The 15,109-nt window shown below is 52.1% G+C and overlaps 1 protein-coding gene across 1 annotated transcript; it reads left to right on the top strand.

Moving 5' to 3' along the window:
* Window positions 1-3,859: 3,859 nt before the first annotated feature.
* PNMA8B (PNMA family member 8B) lies at window positions 3,860-5,798 on the top strand (the record flags this gene model as incomplete). Its single annotated transcript, XM_033844037.2, is given in 8 exon segments — window positions 3,860-4,693; window positions 4,696-4,839; window positions 4,841-4,925; window positions 4,928-5,007; window positions 5,009-5,246; window positions 5,249-5,339; window positions 5,341-5,776; window positions 5,778-5,798. Coding segments are annotated over 8 exon segments (1,929 nt in total), but the record flags the coding sequence as incomplete, so codon positions are not given.
* Window positions 5,799-15,109: the final 9,311 nt, after the last annotated feature.

The raw sequence follows: 15,109 nt of genomic DNA, 5'->3' as shown, positions 1-15,109 counted from the left end.
TCAGTGTCACCTTGTATGAATGCAAGTGAGTGTGTGTGAGCCAGTGTGTGTTTTGTGTGTGTTAGTGTGACTGTGGTACGGGCTGACACGAGCCTGATGTCACACCTTGAATCTAGCAAACCTCCAACACCAGCCCCTTCAGTTTTGGGGGGCGGGGAGATAGATCCGATGCCCGAACCTGGGACTCCCTCCCTCAACACTCTTCCCCCTCTCAGGGATGTACCAGGTCCCAGAACCGCGGGGAGGGAATAGTGGGGGGGCTGCGCGCGCAGTAGATGAAGTTCTGCGGCGCCCGTATTGACCACCAGGCGGCGCTCCAGGGCCGCTGCTTAAAGACGCACCTGCGAAGGCGCTTCCCCAGCGTTCAAGTGCGCGGGCGAAATAATTTGCTTAAGTTGATTCAGCTCTGAAGTGGGGTGCTGGGGTTCAACACTAACAGCAAGAACAACAATAGCTGTTATTTATATATCTCTTAATACATGCTCTCTGATGATTTCAACGCAAGTTTAGGTGCCCTTACTGTGCCCATTTTACAGATTCAGAGAAGGCAGATGACTTGTCAGAGTCACACAGAGCCGGAATCTGAACCCAGGCGATCTGGCTTGACTCAAGTCACGTCCGTGTGACTCCAGGGTCTGTGAGGGGACCCCTTCCTTGCCGTCTCCGCAAACTCTGGGGGGAGGGGAAAACTGGGTGTGGAGGAGCGAGGGACGGGGAGAGGCCAGGGTGAGCTGGGGCAGATCATTAGGGGCCCAAGGCACCGGGATGGGGACGGTACACGGTCTTGGGGCTCGCCGTGGTCTCTACGCAAGCTGCCCCCATTGCCGTCATGGTCAGCTGTGGGTAATCTGGAAGTGACCGGCCGCTGATTCATAACTTCAATAGGACTTGCTGAGTGCTACGGGGGTTCGCTGGGCACGAGCACGCCACAACCTCTCCTATCTTCCTGACGACGCTAAGAGAACGTGATCCCCATTTTCAGGGACGTAAATGGAGGCACGGAGAGAGGTTAGTTACCTGTCCAAAGCAGTAAGGATGTGATGGGTGTGTGCTGGTTACTTTTGCTGCATAACAAACCACCCTAAACTCACTGGCATAAAACAAAAATGTTTTATTATGTTCATGGAATCTGTAGGTCAGCATAATGAAAGGGAATAATGGGGAATGGCTTTTTTTTCAGTTCCACAACATCTGGTACCTTAGCTGGGGTGACTCCAATGGCTAAGGTCTGGAATCATTTGGAAGCTTCATCAGTCATGTCTGGTGCCTGGTCTGGGATGACTTGAAAACTGGGCTTAGCTGGAGATGTTGACTTGAGTGCCTCTATTGGTCTCTCCGTGTGAGGTGGGCTTCCTCACAGCATGGAGGTTAAGTTTCAAGCAGGAATGTCCTGGGAGGGGGGTCTTGAGAGCAAATATTCCAAGAGAAGTGGGCAAAAGTCTTTTATAACTGGCCTTGGGAGACACATAGCATCACTGCTGCCATACTTGTCGAGGCAGTCACAGCATGTCTAGATTCAGATTCAAGAAAAGGGTATGTGGACGCCGCTTCCAGATGGCGGTCAAAGAACTTGTAGCCAGGACTTCCCTGGTGGCGCAGTGGTTAAGAATCTGCCTGCCAATGCAGTGGACACATGTTCGTAACCCTGGTCCAGGAAGATCCCACATACCGCAGAGCAACTGAGCCTGTGGCGCCGCAACTAGAGAAAGCCCGCACACAGCAACGAAGACCCAACACAGCCAAAAATAAATAAACAAATTTATATAAAACATGAAATCTATTCTTAAAATTCATTTCAGCTGTTTTTTATTTTATTTTTATTTATTTATTTATTTTGCGGTACGTGGGCCTCTTACTGTTGTGACCACTCCCGTTGTGGGGCACAGGCTCCGGATGCGCAGGCTCAGCGGCCATGGCTTACGGGCCCAGCCGCTCTGCGGCATGTGAGATCCTCCCGGACCGGGGCACGAACCCGTGTCCCCTGCATCAGCAGGCGGACTCTCAACCACTGCGCCACCAGGGAAGCCCTCACCTGTTTTGTATTTATTGAAGGTGGACGTTAGCAAACTTAACGTTTTGCATGTGGCTTGCCTTGGGGGCTCGCATTATATTTCTGTCGGACAACGCTGCTCTAGAGAGAAGGATAACATCCATTTGGGGACCAGGAGGGCGAAAGGAAAAGAGGAAAGCCGGGAAAATAAAAGCTGCAAGGGCGTGGGTAGGAGAGTAAGAAAGCCGTTTGGTTTGCCCTAGGCCCAGTTTCCATGGTAACCTTGCAATAAACTCTTCCTACGTTAAAAAAAAAAAAGGAAGTGTTTGGGTTTCTTCTTTATTTATATACTTATTTATTTAGCAATTAAATTAATTAATATATTTATGTTAAATGATTATATCATACGTTCTCAAGAAAGAAGTCCCATAGGTACCTTTCATGGAGCACCAGCTCTGGGCCAACCTCTGTTCCAAGGGCTTTCATGGCTCATCGCCTTTAATCCCCCTAAGGATCCTGTGAGGTAGGGTTAATGGTTATTGCCATTTCACAGAGGAGCAAACCGAGGCGTAGAGAAGCCCAGGGACCTTCCCAGAGTCACTGCGAGGGCAGCGAGCAGCAGTAGAAACTCAATAGCTGGACCACAGCGCCTGATTTACATAGAGTTGCGGGTGGGGGAGGTTTATAAACGATGGCGATGCAGATGTGTATTTAGAGTAGCTATGATATTCACCTGTCCCAGCCTGTGGACCCAGTCAGCGGAAATGCCTTCTTGCAGAATTCACGTCTGATCTCACTGAGGATCATACACGTACAGAAACTGTGTACAAAAACACACGGTGAATTGCACGTGCATCGTTATGGCTACAGAAACATCTGCAAGAGCGAGGCCTCATTGAACGAGGCCCGTGCCCCGTCAGTGAGAGCTGTGGACCCCAAATGATGCCCGCACCTCACAGCTGAGGCCTTTGTACCCTTATTGAAGCCCGTCCCCACTGAGTGAGGCCTGAAAACTCTGAGTGAGTCCTGGTTCCACCGTGGAGGCCATACGCTTTTTTGTTGTTTTTTCTTTGTCCACGCCGGGCCGCTTGTGGGATCTTAGTTCCCGGACCAGGGATCGAACCTGTGACCCCTGCTGTGGAAGCACGAAGTCCTAACCACTGGACCGCCAGGGAATTCCCCCCCACCGCTTTTTTTCCCCCATAGCCCTTGATTTACGTCTCTCTATCCTGAACTCCACCTACACTGTGGAGGGGAATTGCAACCCTGCAGGAAGCCGGTCCTCTACCGAAAAGAGGCCTCTATCCCCTGAAGGAGCTCGGGTCCCCCTGACTGCTGTTTCACCCCCTGTGAATATGGCCTTTTGGGGCTCATCACTAATGGTGATCCCACCCCCTGAGTCTTCCGTTCCTCAGGCTTGTCCAGAGCCGGCTCCTCAGACCCCACCAACTCCGACCCCTGCTCCAGCCCGTAGTGTTGCCATGGAGATGGGGTGCCGCTGGGAGGCGGGGCTAGCCCGTGTGCGCAGGCGCAGGGCGGAGCAGATCCGTCGCCCGGAACTGCTGAGATTGAGCAGAGGGTGCAAGGCCAGGCCCGACCACAGGCAGGCGAGCGTGGCGCCCCTCCCCGCGCCGCTCCGGGGGCGCACGGCGTCGCCCTCCCTAGCACCTGTCCCGGGCGCCGCGGTGTCACTCAGCCTCTGTCAGGAACAAAGGGCGGAGGGGCCGGGCTGGTGGCACCCCTGGGTTTGACTCGTAAGCTTCCTGTGGATGCTAGGACCCCTGTGGGGAGGGGCCTCGGGAAAGGACGCTGCGTCAGCCGCCCAGGGGCAGCTGGAGCCCGAGCCTTGCCACATTCACCTGAACCTGAACTCCAAGCCCTGTGGCGCTGTTCCAGAGTGGCATTTGCACAGGGGACCGCAGCCCACGTCCGCCTCGGGCTCCCTCCTGCTCCGCTGTCAGCGCCAGCGGCGGCACCGTGGCCATGAGCCTTTTGGGGGACTGGTGCAGGGGGCTGGCCGTGGACGTGCACAGGGCCCTGCTGGTCACCGGCATCCCGGAGGACCTGGAGCAGACAGCCATCGAAGCCGTCCTGAAGCCGGCCTTGCTGCCCCTGGGCAAGTTCAGGCTGCGGAACACGCGGGCCGTGAGGGACGAGAAGGCCAAGGCCTCCCTGATGGAGTTTGTGAAGGGCATTAATCACGGTGCCATCCCCGGGGAGATCCCGGGCAAGGACGGCGTCTGGAAGGTTCTGTGCAAGGACAGCGCGGAGGGCACGAGAGTCCTGAGGCAGATGAAACGCTTGCTGTTGGATAAAAGGCCCCCACAGGACGCAGTGGCCAGGGCCCCCGGGGACACGCCCACCCCTCCCGCTTCGGAGACCCTGGCTCTGGGGTCGGAGCCGGGGGTCAGGGAGGCTGGCCCCCCTCCTGGTGCAGCCAAAGGTGCTAGGAGGGGCCGTCGGGGTCGCAGAAACAGAACCAGAGGCAGCAGGTGGGCCAGAAGAGCGTCGTGGAGGGCGGCCATCCACGTCGGGGAGCGGGAGTCCCAAGACTCTCCCCACTAGAGCCTGGGTATCACGATCGAGGAGATGGGCGAGGAGGACTTGAGCTGGGATGGCGAACAGAGCGCGCTGTACGCCACCCTCCAGCCCGCCGCGAAGGAGCCTGTTAGGAAGTGGGCCCTCCAGAGGGAAGGAGATGATGGAATGGTCCCGGCGAGTTCTTGGCCCTGGCAACGGTGACGGACAAAGCCAAGAAGAGGAAGAAGGAGAACGATCTCCCTGGGGCTGAGTCGATCAGCCTGAACATCAAAGAAGACCGGAGCGAAATTCCAGACTTAGTGGCCCTACTTACTCGCAGTGAGAGACACGTCGGACGAGGAGACCATGGGCAGCGACGCCTCCCAAAGCGAGTCTCAGGAAAACGGGGATCAAGAAAGAGGGGGGTGGACATTCCCGAGTTTGTGGCCATTGTGCCTTGTACAGACCCCGCGGGCCACTCCGCCTGCGACGAGATGTTTGAAAATTGCTTCTGTGATCGAGTTTCTGGGCTGGAGCGACAAGAAGGCTGCCCTGCCCGAGGTCTTGTCCGTCATGGCCAAGGACACTTCCGGAACCCGAGTGAAGGTGGAGGAGGCAGGCCGCCAGGTGGACGCCGTGGTCCTGAGGAAGGCCAAAGCCGGCGCTCACTTGCTGGGGTGCATCTCCACCGGGGCTGAGCCTCGGACCACCTGCAAAGGGAAGAAGGCTCCCGGTGGCCCGCTGGGGGCTGGGGCGAGGACGAGGAAGATGAGGGCGGCCTCCTGGAGCTAGCGGTGCTCCTGGATGCCCAGGACGTGGCTGAGGTGATAGGAAGAAAAGGAAAAGGCCTGGCAGAGCGGGAGGTTCAGATGCGCCAAAGGCAACCTCGGGGAGGTCTTGGCGCTGCGGGCGGCCCGCGGGAAAAGGGAGTCGGAGGACGTGGAGAGCGAGGAGTCTGAGCCCGAGGACCGCGCGTCCAGGAAGCCCCGGGCCAAGCGGGCCCGCCTGGCCTTTAGGGCCCCGGATCGGGCGGGCTGGGTAGCGGCTCCCGCCCCGTCGGGGACCCGCAAAACCCGAGGGGGAGGCGGCGGCCCCGGCGGGCTGGGCATCCCTTCCGAGACGGAAGCCCAGGACGAGGAGGCAGGAAGCAAGAGCAGGAAGGGGCGCGCGGGCGCTGGGGCGCAGGCCAAGGGCGGCCAGCCCAGGACTCGGCCGCCCGCCGGCTCCAAGTCCACGCGTGGGAAGAAGGCTGGTCGGGGCAAGAGGGCTGCCCCCCAAGTGCCGCTAAGGCTACGGCGAGGCTGCAGCTGCCGGTGGGGCCCCAGTTCCGCCCCTCGGCCCTCACCGCCGCGGAGGCGGCAACCGCTGAACCGTGGGCACTGAGCTCTAAAGTGCGCGCCCGCCCACCGCTCGCTCCCCTGTCCTTTCAGTCCCTTCTTTGCAGGTGGCGCGAGCAAGCCCAAGGGAAGAAGGAAGAGTGTAACGGGCGCCCGCGGAGGCAGCAGCCCTAGGTGATGGGACGGGGGTCTCAGGCCCCCCCAGCGGGATTGTCTTTGGGTCTCCCGCGTTAGCGCAGGGGTGAGCGTGTCCGTGGACACCGGGCACCGGGGGAGGCCAGCAGTGCCAGTGAGTTCTCTCTGGCTGTTCGTAGAGCCCCGATCCCTTCCAGACTCATGCTTCTGGCCAGCGTCTCTGTGCCCCTGTCCTCCACCCCAATCTGATGGGGGCCGGGCTCTGTGATGGAGGCTCGGCCACCCAGCCGCGCGGGGGTGTCAGGATGTAGCTGAGCCTTCAGTCAGGAAGGCTGAACCTCCCTGCTGGGGGAGGAGATGATTCCAGGAAGAGAAGCCTGAGAGGCAGAGGGGTTGCTCCTGGGGGAGGGGAAAAGAGGTGAGGGAGGGAAAGGGAGGGGCGGGGCCCTGGTGACCAGGACCAAGGAAGGAGGGGAAGGAAGAGAGAGAGAGAGACCCACACCTGCCCTGCCCATCTGAAGTGTAGCTGGTACAAATGCACCAGCTCCTCAAGGCCAAAGCCACCTGCTGGTGCCCAGACACCGAATCTGTCACTCAACCTGCACGGTGTTTTCAAAGAGTGGGAATTATTTGCAACATTTTCAGTTTGAGACAATTCCCATATGTAGGGCGCGGTCAGCTAACTGCTACGCGGCAGGAAGCTGAAATAAGCTGAGTCATCCTTCCTGTGGCCACTGCGCTTGCGTAAAGTAGCGACCTATCCGATGTTGGCTCACAAATCGCACCATCGGCGAAAGCCAATCACAGAGCGACACATGTTCTTAATCCCTATATAAGCAGACTACTATAGGATTGCGGGGTCTTCCTTCCATCTTTCTTCAACCAAGCTGTGCTCCAATAAAGTGTGATACGAGAAGAATCTTGCGTGTGGCGGCTCGTTATTCTGCTGGTCGGAAACGGCTCGCCGCAAGTGGTGCCGAAACCCGGGAACTTCGCGCCCTGCATGGAGGACCGATTCAGAACTCGACACACGGAGTGGTAACCGTCGGTGAGTAGTCCAATCAGGTATGTTTTTCGGGGGTTTGGAGCCTGAAGTTTTTACTTTCGCTTTTGTCCTTTTAGTGTTTCTCATGTTTTTCGTTTGCTTGTGGCTACGGTACCACCAGCCCGATCGAGTGTGTCTTCCCTGGCCGATAGATAAGTCAAGCATTTTTGGGAATAGTTCGTCCACGGAGCCTACAACTGATTTTCATGAGCCTATTCAAGCCCTTTTAAGGGACCGAGGGCTAAAGCTCTCTCATAAAAACATAAGTAGGCTGCTACAAGATATCGAAAGTGCCGCGCCGTGGTTTGGGGTATCAGGCAGCTTGACTGTTCCGTCATGGGAAAAACTCGGAAAAGACCTAAAGGAGTGTAACACAAGGGGAGAACTTTCTCGAGGCGCTCTCCCCTTGTGGAGCATGATACTTTCTTGCCTAAAGGAAGGAAAATGTGAAGAAATTATTCAACGAGGACGCAAGGCTCTTAGCATGTGTCAAGAAAGCGCATCAGAGAATGAACAAACAGGGACTACGGTAGACAGGCCTGAAATTATGAAAAGAGAAAAAAGAAAACAAAAGGAAAAGCAAGAAACGGTGCCAGGATTATATCCAATCCTAGATGAGTTTAAGGAATTATATTTGTTTCAAGATGAATTAAATCCTAGAGAGAAGGAAGATTTAGAAGGAGCGGCCGCGACATATGAACAAGAGCGGTATGAGCATTGGTACATGCCGCCGCTCGCTAGCCCACCATATTTTAAACCTGCGGAGGCTAGAGCTTCCGCCCCTGCTCAGGCCTCCACCTCAGTTGCGGCAGCTAATGCTCCCCCTCCTATGCCAAAGTGCACTTTTATTCCTCGGGAAACATGGTCCCAGTTGGCCACTGCTTTCCCCGTGTTTGAAGATCCAGCTACACGCCAACGATATTGTGAGATGATAGATCATAAGCTCATTAGGGATCTTGCAGAAGCGGCTAAAAGAGATGGCGTGTCCGCCAATTACACTATCATGTTGTTGCAGCGCCTCACGCGAAATGCGTTAACACCTACAGACTGGCAGGATATTGCCCGCGCTTGCTTAACGATGGGGCAATACCTAGATTGGAAATCAATCGTGTCTGACCTAGCACATAGTCAGGCGCGGGAGAATGCTGCCAATGGGCAGCCGGCCTGGAATGTTGACATGCTGTTGGGACAGGGACAATGGATAAATAATCAGACCATGTTCCCTGTGCAAGTTTACAGCCAAATAAACGAAATTAACATGCGGGCCTGGCGAGCCCTCCCCAACAAAGGAGAAGTTTCAGGGAATTTAACCAAGATTATACAGGGCGGCACAGAACCATTTTCCGATTTTGTAGCTAGAATGATGGAGGCTGCCGGACGGATTTTTGGTAATGTAGATGAGGCTATGCCATTAGTAAAACAATTAGTTTATGAACAATGCACAAAAGAGTGTCGCAGAGCGATAACACCTTATAAAGGGAAGGGCATTGAAACCTGGATGAAAGCATGTAGAGAGATCGGAGGGCCTTTGTCTAATACCGGGCTTGCTGCGGCTGTGCTGGCTGCCGCCCACAGTGTTCAGAACCCTGCCAAGTCAGGGGTTTGTTTCCAATGTGGAAAGCCTGGGCACATTAAGAAACAGTGCAAAAATGCAGGTGCGAGACCTAAAATGCTACAAGCTCAAAGAGTTCCAGGAACTTGTCCTAGATGCAAAAAAGGAAAACATTGGGCTAATGAATGTAGATCTGTTAAAGATATAAATGGGCAGCCCATTCAGCCCGCTGCACAGGTAGCTAATTCAAGAAATATCCATACAGCCAATTCAAAAAACGGGATAACGGGCCCCCGGTCCCAGGGCCCGAAGATTTTTGGGGCCCACGAGAGTGTGAACCTTCAGCCACTCCGACCCCAAGGCGAGCCACGTCAGGCTCCGCAGGGTTGGACCTCCGCGCCAGCTCCAGAATGGTATTAACAACAACTATGGGCATACAGCCCCTAGATACAGACATGAAAGGGCCACTACCTAGAGGGACGGTTGGGCTGGTGTTAGGTCGTTCTTCCTCCGTTTTAAAAGGACTTATTGTCCTACCCGGAGTGATTGATCCTGATTATACCGGAGTCATTAAGGTAATGTGTCAATCCCCTAGAGGGATCGTTACTATAGCCCCTGGTGATCGGATAGCTCAATTGTTGATTTTGCCTTCTTTTCATGAAAATTATCCCGCATGTTCTGCAGCCTTTTTGTCATTATCCCTTGATGATCGTCCTATGATGAGTCTAACCGTAGAAGGGAAAACATTTTTAGGTTTGGTAGATACCGGAGCAGATCGGAGCATTATAACTACTAGAGATTGGCCAGGCTCTTGGCCCCTACAAGAGTCTTCTCAAACCTTGCAAGGTCTAGGATATGCACAGACACCCAAAGTTAGCTCCAAGGAATTAACTTGGATCTCTAAAGATCAGAAGGGAAGATTTCAACCCTTTGTGGTTGAGGGATTACCATTTAATTTATGGGGAAGGGATGTACAAAGTCAAATGAAACTTAGACTTACTAATGATTATTCTGAAGTCGCACAAAATATTATGCTTAAATCGGGATTTATACCTAATAGAGGGATAGGACGTAAGTTACAGGGCATGACCGCCCCTATAGAAGCCCGCGGAAATTTAAACCGCCGAGACTTGGGTTTTTCTCAAGGGTCACTGAATTTATGATTCCTATTACATGGAGGACCACAACACCTGTGTGGGTACCTCAGTGGCCTTTGTCAAAGGAAAAACTGGAGGCGGCATCCAAACTAGTGGATGAGCAGCTACAATTAGGGCATTTAGAACCCTCCCAGTCACCCTGGAATACTCCGATTTTTGTTATTAAGAAAAAATTAGGGAAATGGCGTTTGCTTCATGATCTGCGAGCTATAAATCAGCAAATGCAAATTATGGGGCCTATACAGCGCGGTTTGCCAGTATTGACAGCACTTCCGCGAAACTGGCCTGTTATAGCAGTAGATATTAAAGATTGTTTCTTTTCTATTCCTTTGAATAGTCGAGATAAAGAAAGATTTGCCTTTACTCTGCCCTCTGTTAATCATGAACAGCCCGATAAGAGATATCATTGGGTTGTGCTCCCTCAAGGTATGGCCAATAGTCCTACTATGTGCCAACTTTATGTTGATATGGCCTTGCAACCAGTAAGAAATGAATTTCCTAAAGTTAGGATTATTCACTATATGGATGATGTTTTATTGTCAGCCCCTTGTATGGAGTTGCTTGAACAAGCCTTAGGCGTTTTGATCAAATATTTAGGGAATAGGGGATTATTTCTTGCTCCCGAAAAAATACAGAAGGGAGATGTTGTAAATTTTTTAGGAGCTACTGTACATAGGAATAAGATAGTACCTCAAAAAATTGAGATTAGGACTAATTGCTTAAAAACATTAAATGATTTTCAAAGGTTGCTTGGAGATGTGAATTGGATTCGGCCATATTTAAGTTTAACCCGCTTGGATCTAAAACCTTTGTTTAGTGTATTAGAGGGAAATCCTGATCTTAATTCCCCACGCCAATTGACCCCAGAAGCCCATCAGGCACTTCAAAAGGTAGAACAAGCTATTACAAATGCACAATTAGAACGCTGTGATGATTCTCAACCTGTTTGGATGTGTATTCTTCCTACCTTGGGGTTTCCAACTGGTGTTCTTTGGCAAAGTGGACCTTTATTGTGGATTCACACCAAATCTATGGGAATGAGAACTTTGTCACATTACCCATCTATGGTTGCCAAGGTCGCCTTATTGGGTATTAAGCAATGTGTTTCCTCTTTTGCAAGAACGCCCGAAAGGCTTGTAGTCCCATATACGAAAGATCAAGTAGAAGTGCTAGCAGCAGCTACTTCCGAGTGGTCTATACTTATATGTATATTTTCTGGTATTATTGATAATCATTTGCCAAAGAGTGAACTTTTGAAGTTTGTGACTCAACAACCTGTTGTATTCCCAAGAATTACTGTAGATCAGCCACTGTTTAATGCTTTGACCATTTATACAGACGGGTCTAAAACGGGAAAAGGAGCTTATATGGTCCAAGGAAAACAACCAGTGATCATTGAATGTCGACCTGATGCTCCTCAAGTGGTTGAATGTCAAGTAGTCTTGGAAGTTTTTAAACGCTTTCAAGAGCCTTTTAATTTAATTTCTGATTCCTTATATGTGGTGAATGCTGTTAAGCACTTAGAAGTTATTTCTTTTGTTAAAACATCTAGCACTGTAGCTTCCTTGTTGATAGGAATAAGATGTCAAATATTACATCGTCAACATCCCTTTTATATTACTCATATTCGGGCTCATTCTTTGTTACCCGGCCCCATGGCTAAAGCTAATGAACAAGTTGATCTGGCCACACGCGCTCTAACAGCGCTAGACTCTACGACACAGGCTCAAGAGTTTCATAAGCTATATCATGTGTCATCTACAGTCTTAAGAAAAAAAATTTAACATTACCAGAGCTTTGGCTAGGAATATTGTGAAGAGTTGTTCTGCTTGCGCCCAATTTTTGCCTACCCAAAAGACTGGGGTTAACCCCAGAGGCATTCTTCCAAATGAATTATGGCAAATGGATGTTACCCATGTTTCCTCCTTTGGAACGCTCCAATATGTACATGTTTCAGTGGATACCTGTTCTGGAGTGGTACATGCCACGTCTCTTTTTGGAGAAAAGGTTCAAAATGTTATTACCCACTGCCTTGAAGCTTGGGCAGCGTGGGGCAAACCCGCTAAGATTAAGACTGATAATGGCCCAGCCTATACTTCCAAAAGCTTTGCTCTTTTTAGTCAAAAAATGCAGGTGATTCATATTACAGGCTTGCCCTATAATCCACAAGGCCATAGCCGACGAAAAGCCCAAGGAAGGAGTCAAGACTGAGAACAACGATCATATTAATTTGAAGGTGGCGGGGCAGGATGGTTCTGTGGTGCAGTTTAAGATTAAGAGGCATACACCACTTAGTAAACTAATGAAAGCCTATTGTGAACGACAGGGTTTGTCAATGAGGCAGATCAGCTTAAAGAACTCTTAATAAAACAAAAAGGGGGAATCGCAGAGAACTGTACCCCTAGACAGAGACTTTCACTTGCCTTATTTACCATAAATTTTTTACATTTAAATGATGATAAAGAAACCTCTGCTGAACGCCATGTGGCAACAAACCATAAAAATTGTGGCAAAGTGATGTGGAAAGATGTGTTGTCCAATCAATGGAAGGGCCCGGATCGTGTTATTACTCGATCCAGGGGATCTCTTTGTGTCTCCCCACAGGATCAAGATCCGATCTGGGTGCCATCAAGACTGACGAGAATTGTTGAAGAAAACTTCGGAGAAGATGCTGAGCTGGATGTTCCTGATGATTCTTAATCGAAGTCTTTGTATTAGTTGGAATTCCACAAAGGATTATTCAGATTGTGCAACTGAGTGCTGCCGGGCTGGAGCCCGTTGCCTTTGGAGATTTTGCCTCTTGGCTCTCTTCTGCCTTTTCCTTCTTTGGGGAGTGGGTGGGGGTAGGAATCTTTGGAGTCTGCTATGTATTTGGGATTATGCTGTGTCTCTGGTTGGTCTGTCGTGTGCGCATCAGGGCACATCGAGATAGGGTCCTGCTCACTCAGGCACTTCTGGCTATTAATGAAGGAGATTCTCCCGCAGCCTGGCTCTCCGCCCTGAATAATTCGAAATGATTGCCCTTGCACAGAGAGGCCTTGTTGCCATTGCACCTCTATAGGGAGTCATTCATTCATTCATTAAATAAAAAAGGGGGAGATGTAGGGCGCGGTCAGCTAACTGCTACGCGGCAGGAAGCTGAAATAAGCTGAGTCATCCTTCCTGTGGCCACTGCGCTTGCGTAAAGTAGCGACCTATCCGATGTTGGCTCACAAATCGCACCATCGGCGAAAGCCAATCACAGAGCGACACATGTTCTTAATCCCTATATAAGCAGACTACTATAGGATTGCGGGGTCTTCCTTCCATCTTTCTTCAACCAAGCTGTGCTCCAATAAAGTGTGATACGAGAAGAATCTTGCGTGTGGCGGCTCGTTATTCTGCTGGTCGGAAACGGCTCGCCGCACCCATACAGAGTGTTGGATTTTCTCTGCAGTACCAGGCGGTGCTCCTTCACGGGCCTGTGGCTCCCTGCACGTCCCACCAGCTGTCCCCCACCCCACCTCCCGTGGGCTGACTCCCCTCAGCGCTGGAGGGGAGAGGTATGGCCGCCAGATACCCGAGGGAAGCGCTCTCAGGAGGCAGGAACAGCCCGAGCAAAAGCCCCGAGCCAGGGCTGTGGTGATTGGGGTTTATTCGTGTGTAACCCCTGACCGCTCAGGTGCCAGGATTCCCTGCTAAGCGCAGGGGAGACCGTGTCTCCAAAACAGGCCACCTGCCTTCACGGGGGTGGCTGTCTATTTGGATTCCACGTTACTGGAGTTTAGATTGTTAGCGTGCAGAGGTCCCTGGGGTCGGGGCGAGCAGACAGGTCGGGAGCGTGCCCCCCTCCCCTTCCTGGTACCTCTAGGAGTAAGCTGTCCCACCCCTCGGTCTGCTCAAACGGAGACAGGGGCCCCCTGAGACTCCCGGGCATGTGACCTGGTCCTAGAACGGCCTGGAGGGAGAAGCCAGGGCTCCAGAAACAGAAAACAACAAGCCTTTCCCTCTATTCGGTTCCTCAAAGTCTGTTGCCCACGAGGCCCCGCCTTCCTTATTGCAGGCCCCGCCCCAAGACAGGACGCTCCGCCCCGCTACAACTAGGCCTGAGGAGGTAGTGTCAACTCAGGCGAGTTGCCGTGGCCCATTTTATCCACCAGGTGGCGCTCCAAGACCGATGGTTAAAATCCCGCCGTGGTGGCTCTCAGGGTGCGCCCACTGTCCCAACCAGGAAGCGCTCCGGGACAGATGGTTAAAATCAAGGGGATAACGGCCCTTCTTGAGCACTAAAGGTGCGCGGGCACTGGTCCACTGCCTTGAAACTTCAAAGCTTCGCCTGTTTTTTGAACTTTCGGCCAGGCTGCCGCAGTTCTCAAAATAAGGTCCTGAAACCAGCTGCATCCCCGTCTCCTGGGAACTTATTAGGAATGCATATTCTCGCCCCCCCCTACCCCCAACCAGCCCTACAGCTCTACTGAGTCAGGTCTAAGAAGCTCAGGCCAGGACTGCAGCTTCAGGAGGACCCAGGTGACCTTCAGACCTCCCTCCAAGAATTCCCTTTTTTCCTACCTGTATCGAGGTTGGGCCAGGGTCATTTGCTGTGTTTTTCCCCCAGTGAGGTTGGGTGAAGGGACACAAAACAACACAGAGAAATGTCCCCCAGCTCCCACAGCATGTAGCAACCTGATGTCTCCCGATTATAAGGGCCAGTCACAGCGTACTGCTCACTACCACACCACAACGCACCTTTTGCCCTGTTCCTACTGCAATGAAGTTTTTTCAGTGTGTCCAGGAGCCAAGCTGCCCCAGGAGACGTTTGTGGGGCTTGATCAAAACGGATTCCTGGGCCTCACAGCCTGCACCAGCAATTCACAGCTCTGGCACAAAGGGCTCCAGAACCCGCGTTTTGGCCACGTTTCCCAGATGATGACTCTGTACTTGGTAGCCAAGATGTGACAAAGCATGTAAACTGCGGGCCCTGTACCCACCAAGACTGCAGAACCCAGGAATGTGGGGATGGCAAGCAAAGTGACTTAAACACAAGTCGCCGTCATGGAGGGGGGGAGGGGAGGGGACACAAGGGTATGACAAAACCACCCTGGAGCACTCTTCAGTTGCCGAGTCCACAGCCAAGAAATAAGTTTGTAAACACTTTTATTTGCATGTTGACCTGCGCCCTCTTTTTAAGTTCCAGGAGGCAGTGAGTTTAAGTGTGCAGGCGAAAGGGCGAAGAAAAAGGAGAAGAGGAAGGAATTTCTCCCTCACCTCTCTCCCTTTTTCAAGCTGAGCACCCAGAATTGCATATGAAGAAGTTAAAATCATGGGTGATGCGACTCCCTTGTATGGGTTTCTTTATTTACATTCCTTGGGTTACTATAAAGAGTCTATATTTAA

This window comes from Tursiops truncatus, chromosome 19 (assembly GCF_011762595.2).
Source record: "Tursiops truncatus isolate mTurTru1 chromosome 19, mTurTru1.mat.Y, whole genome shotgun sequence".
NCBI lineage: Eukaryota > Metazoa > Chordata > Mammalia > Artiodactyla > Delphinidae > Tursiops > Tursiops truncatus.
The sequence above is the reverse complement of the archived record's forward strand: the minus strand, read 5'-3'. Positions and strand labels throughout refer to the sequence as shown.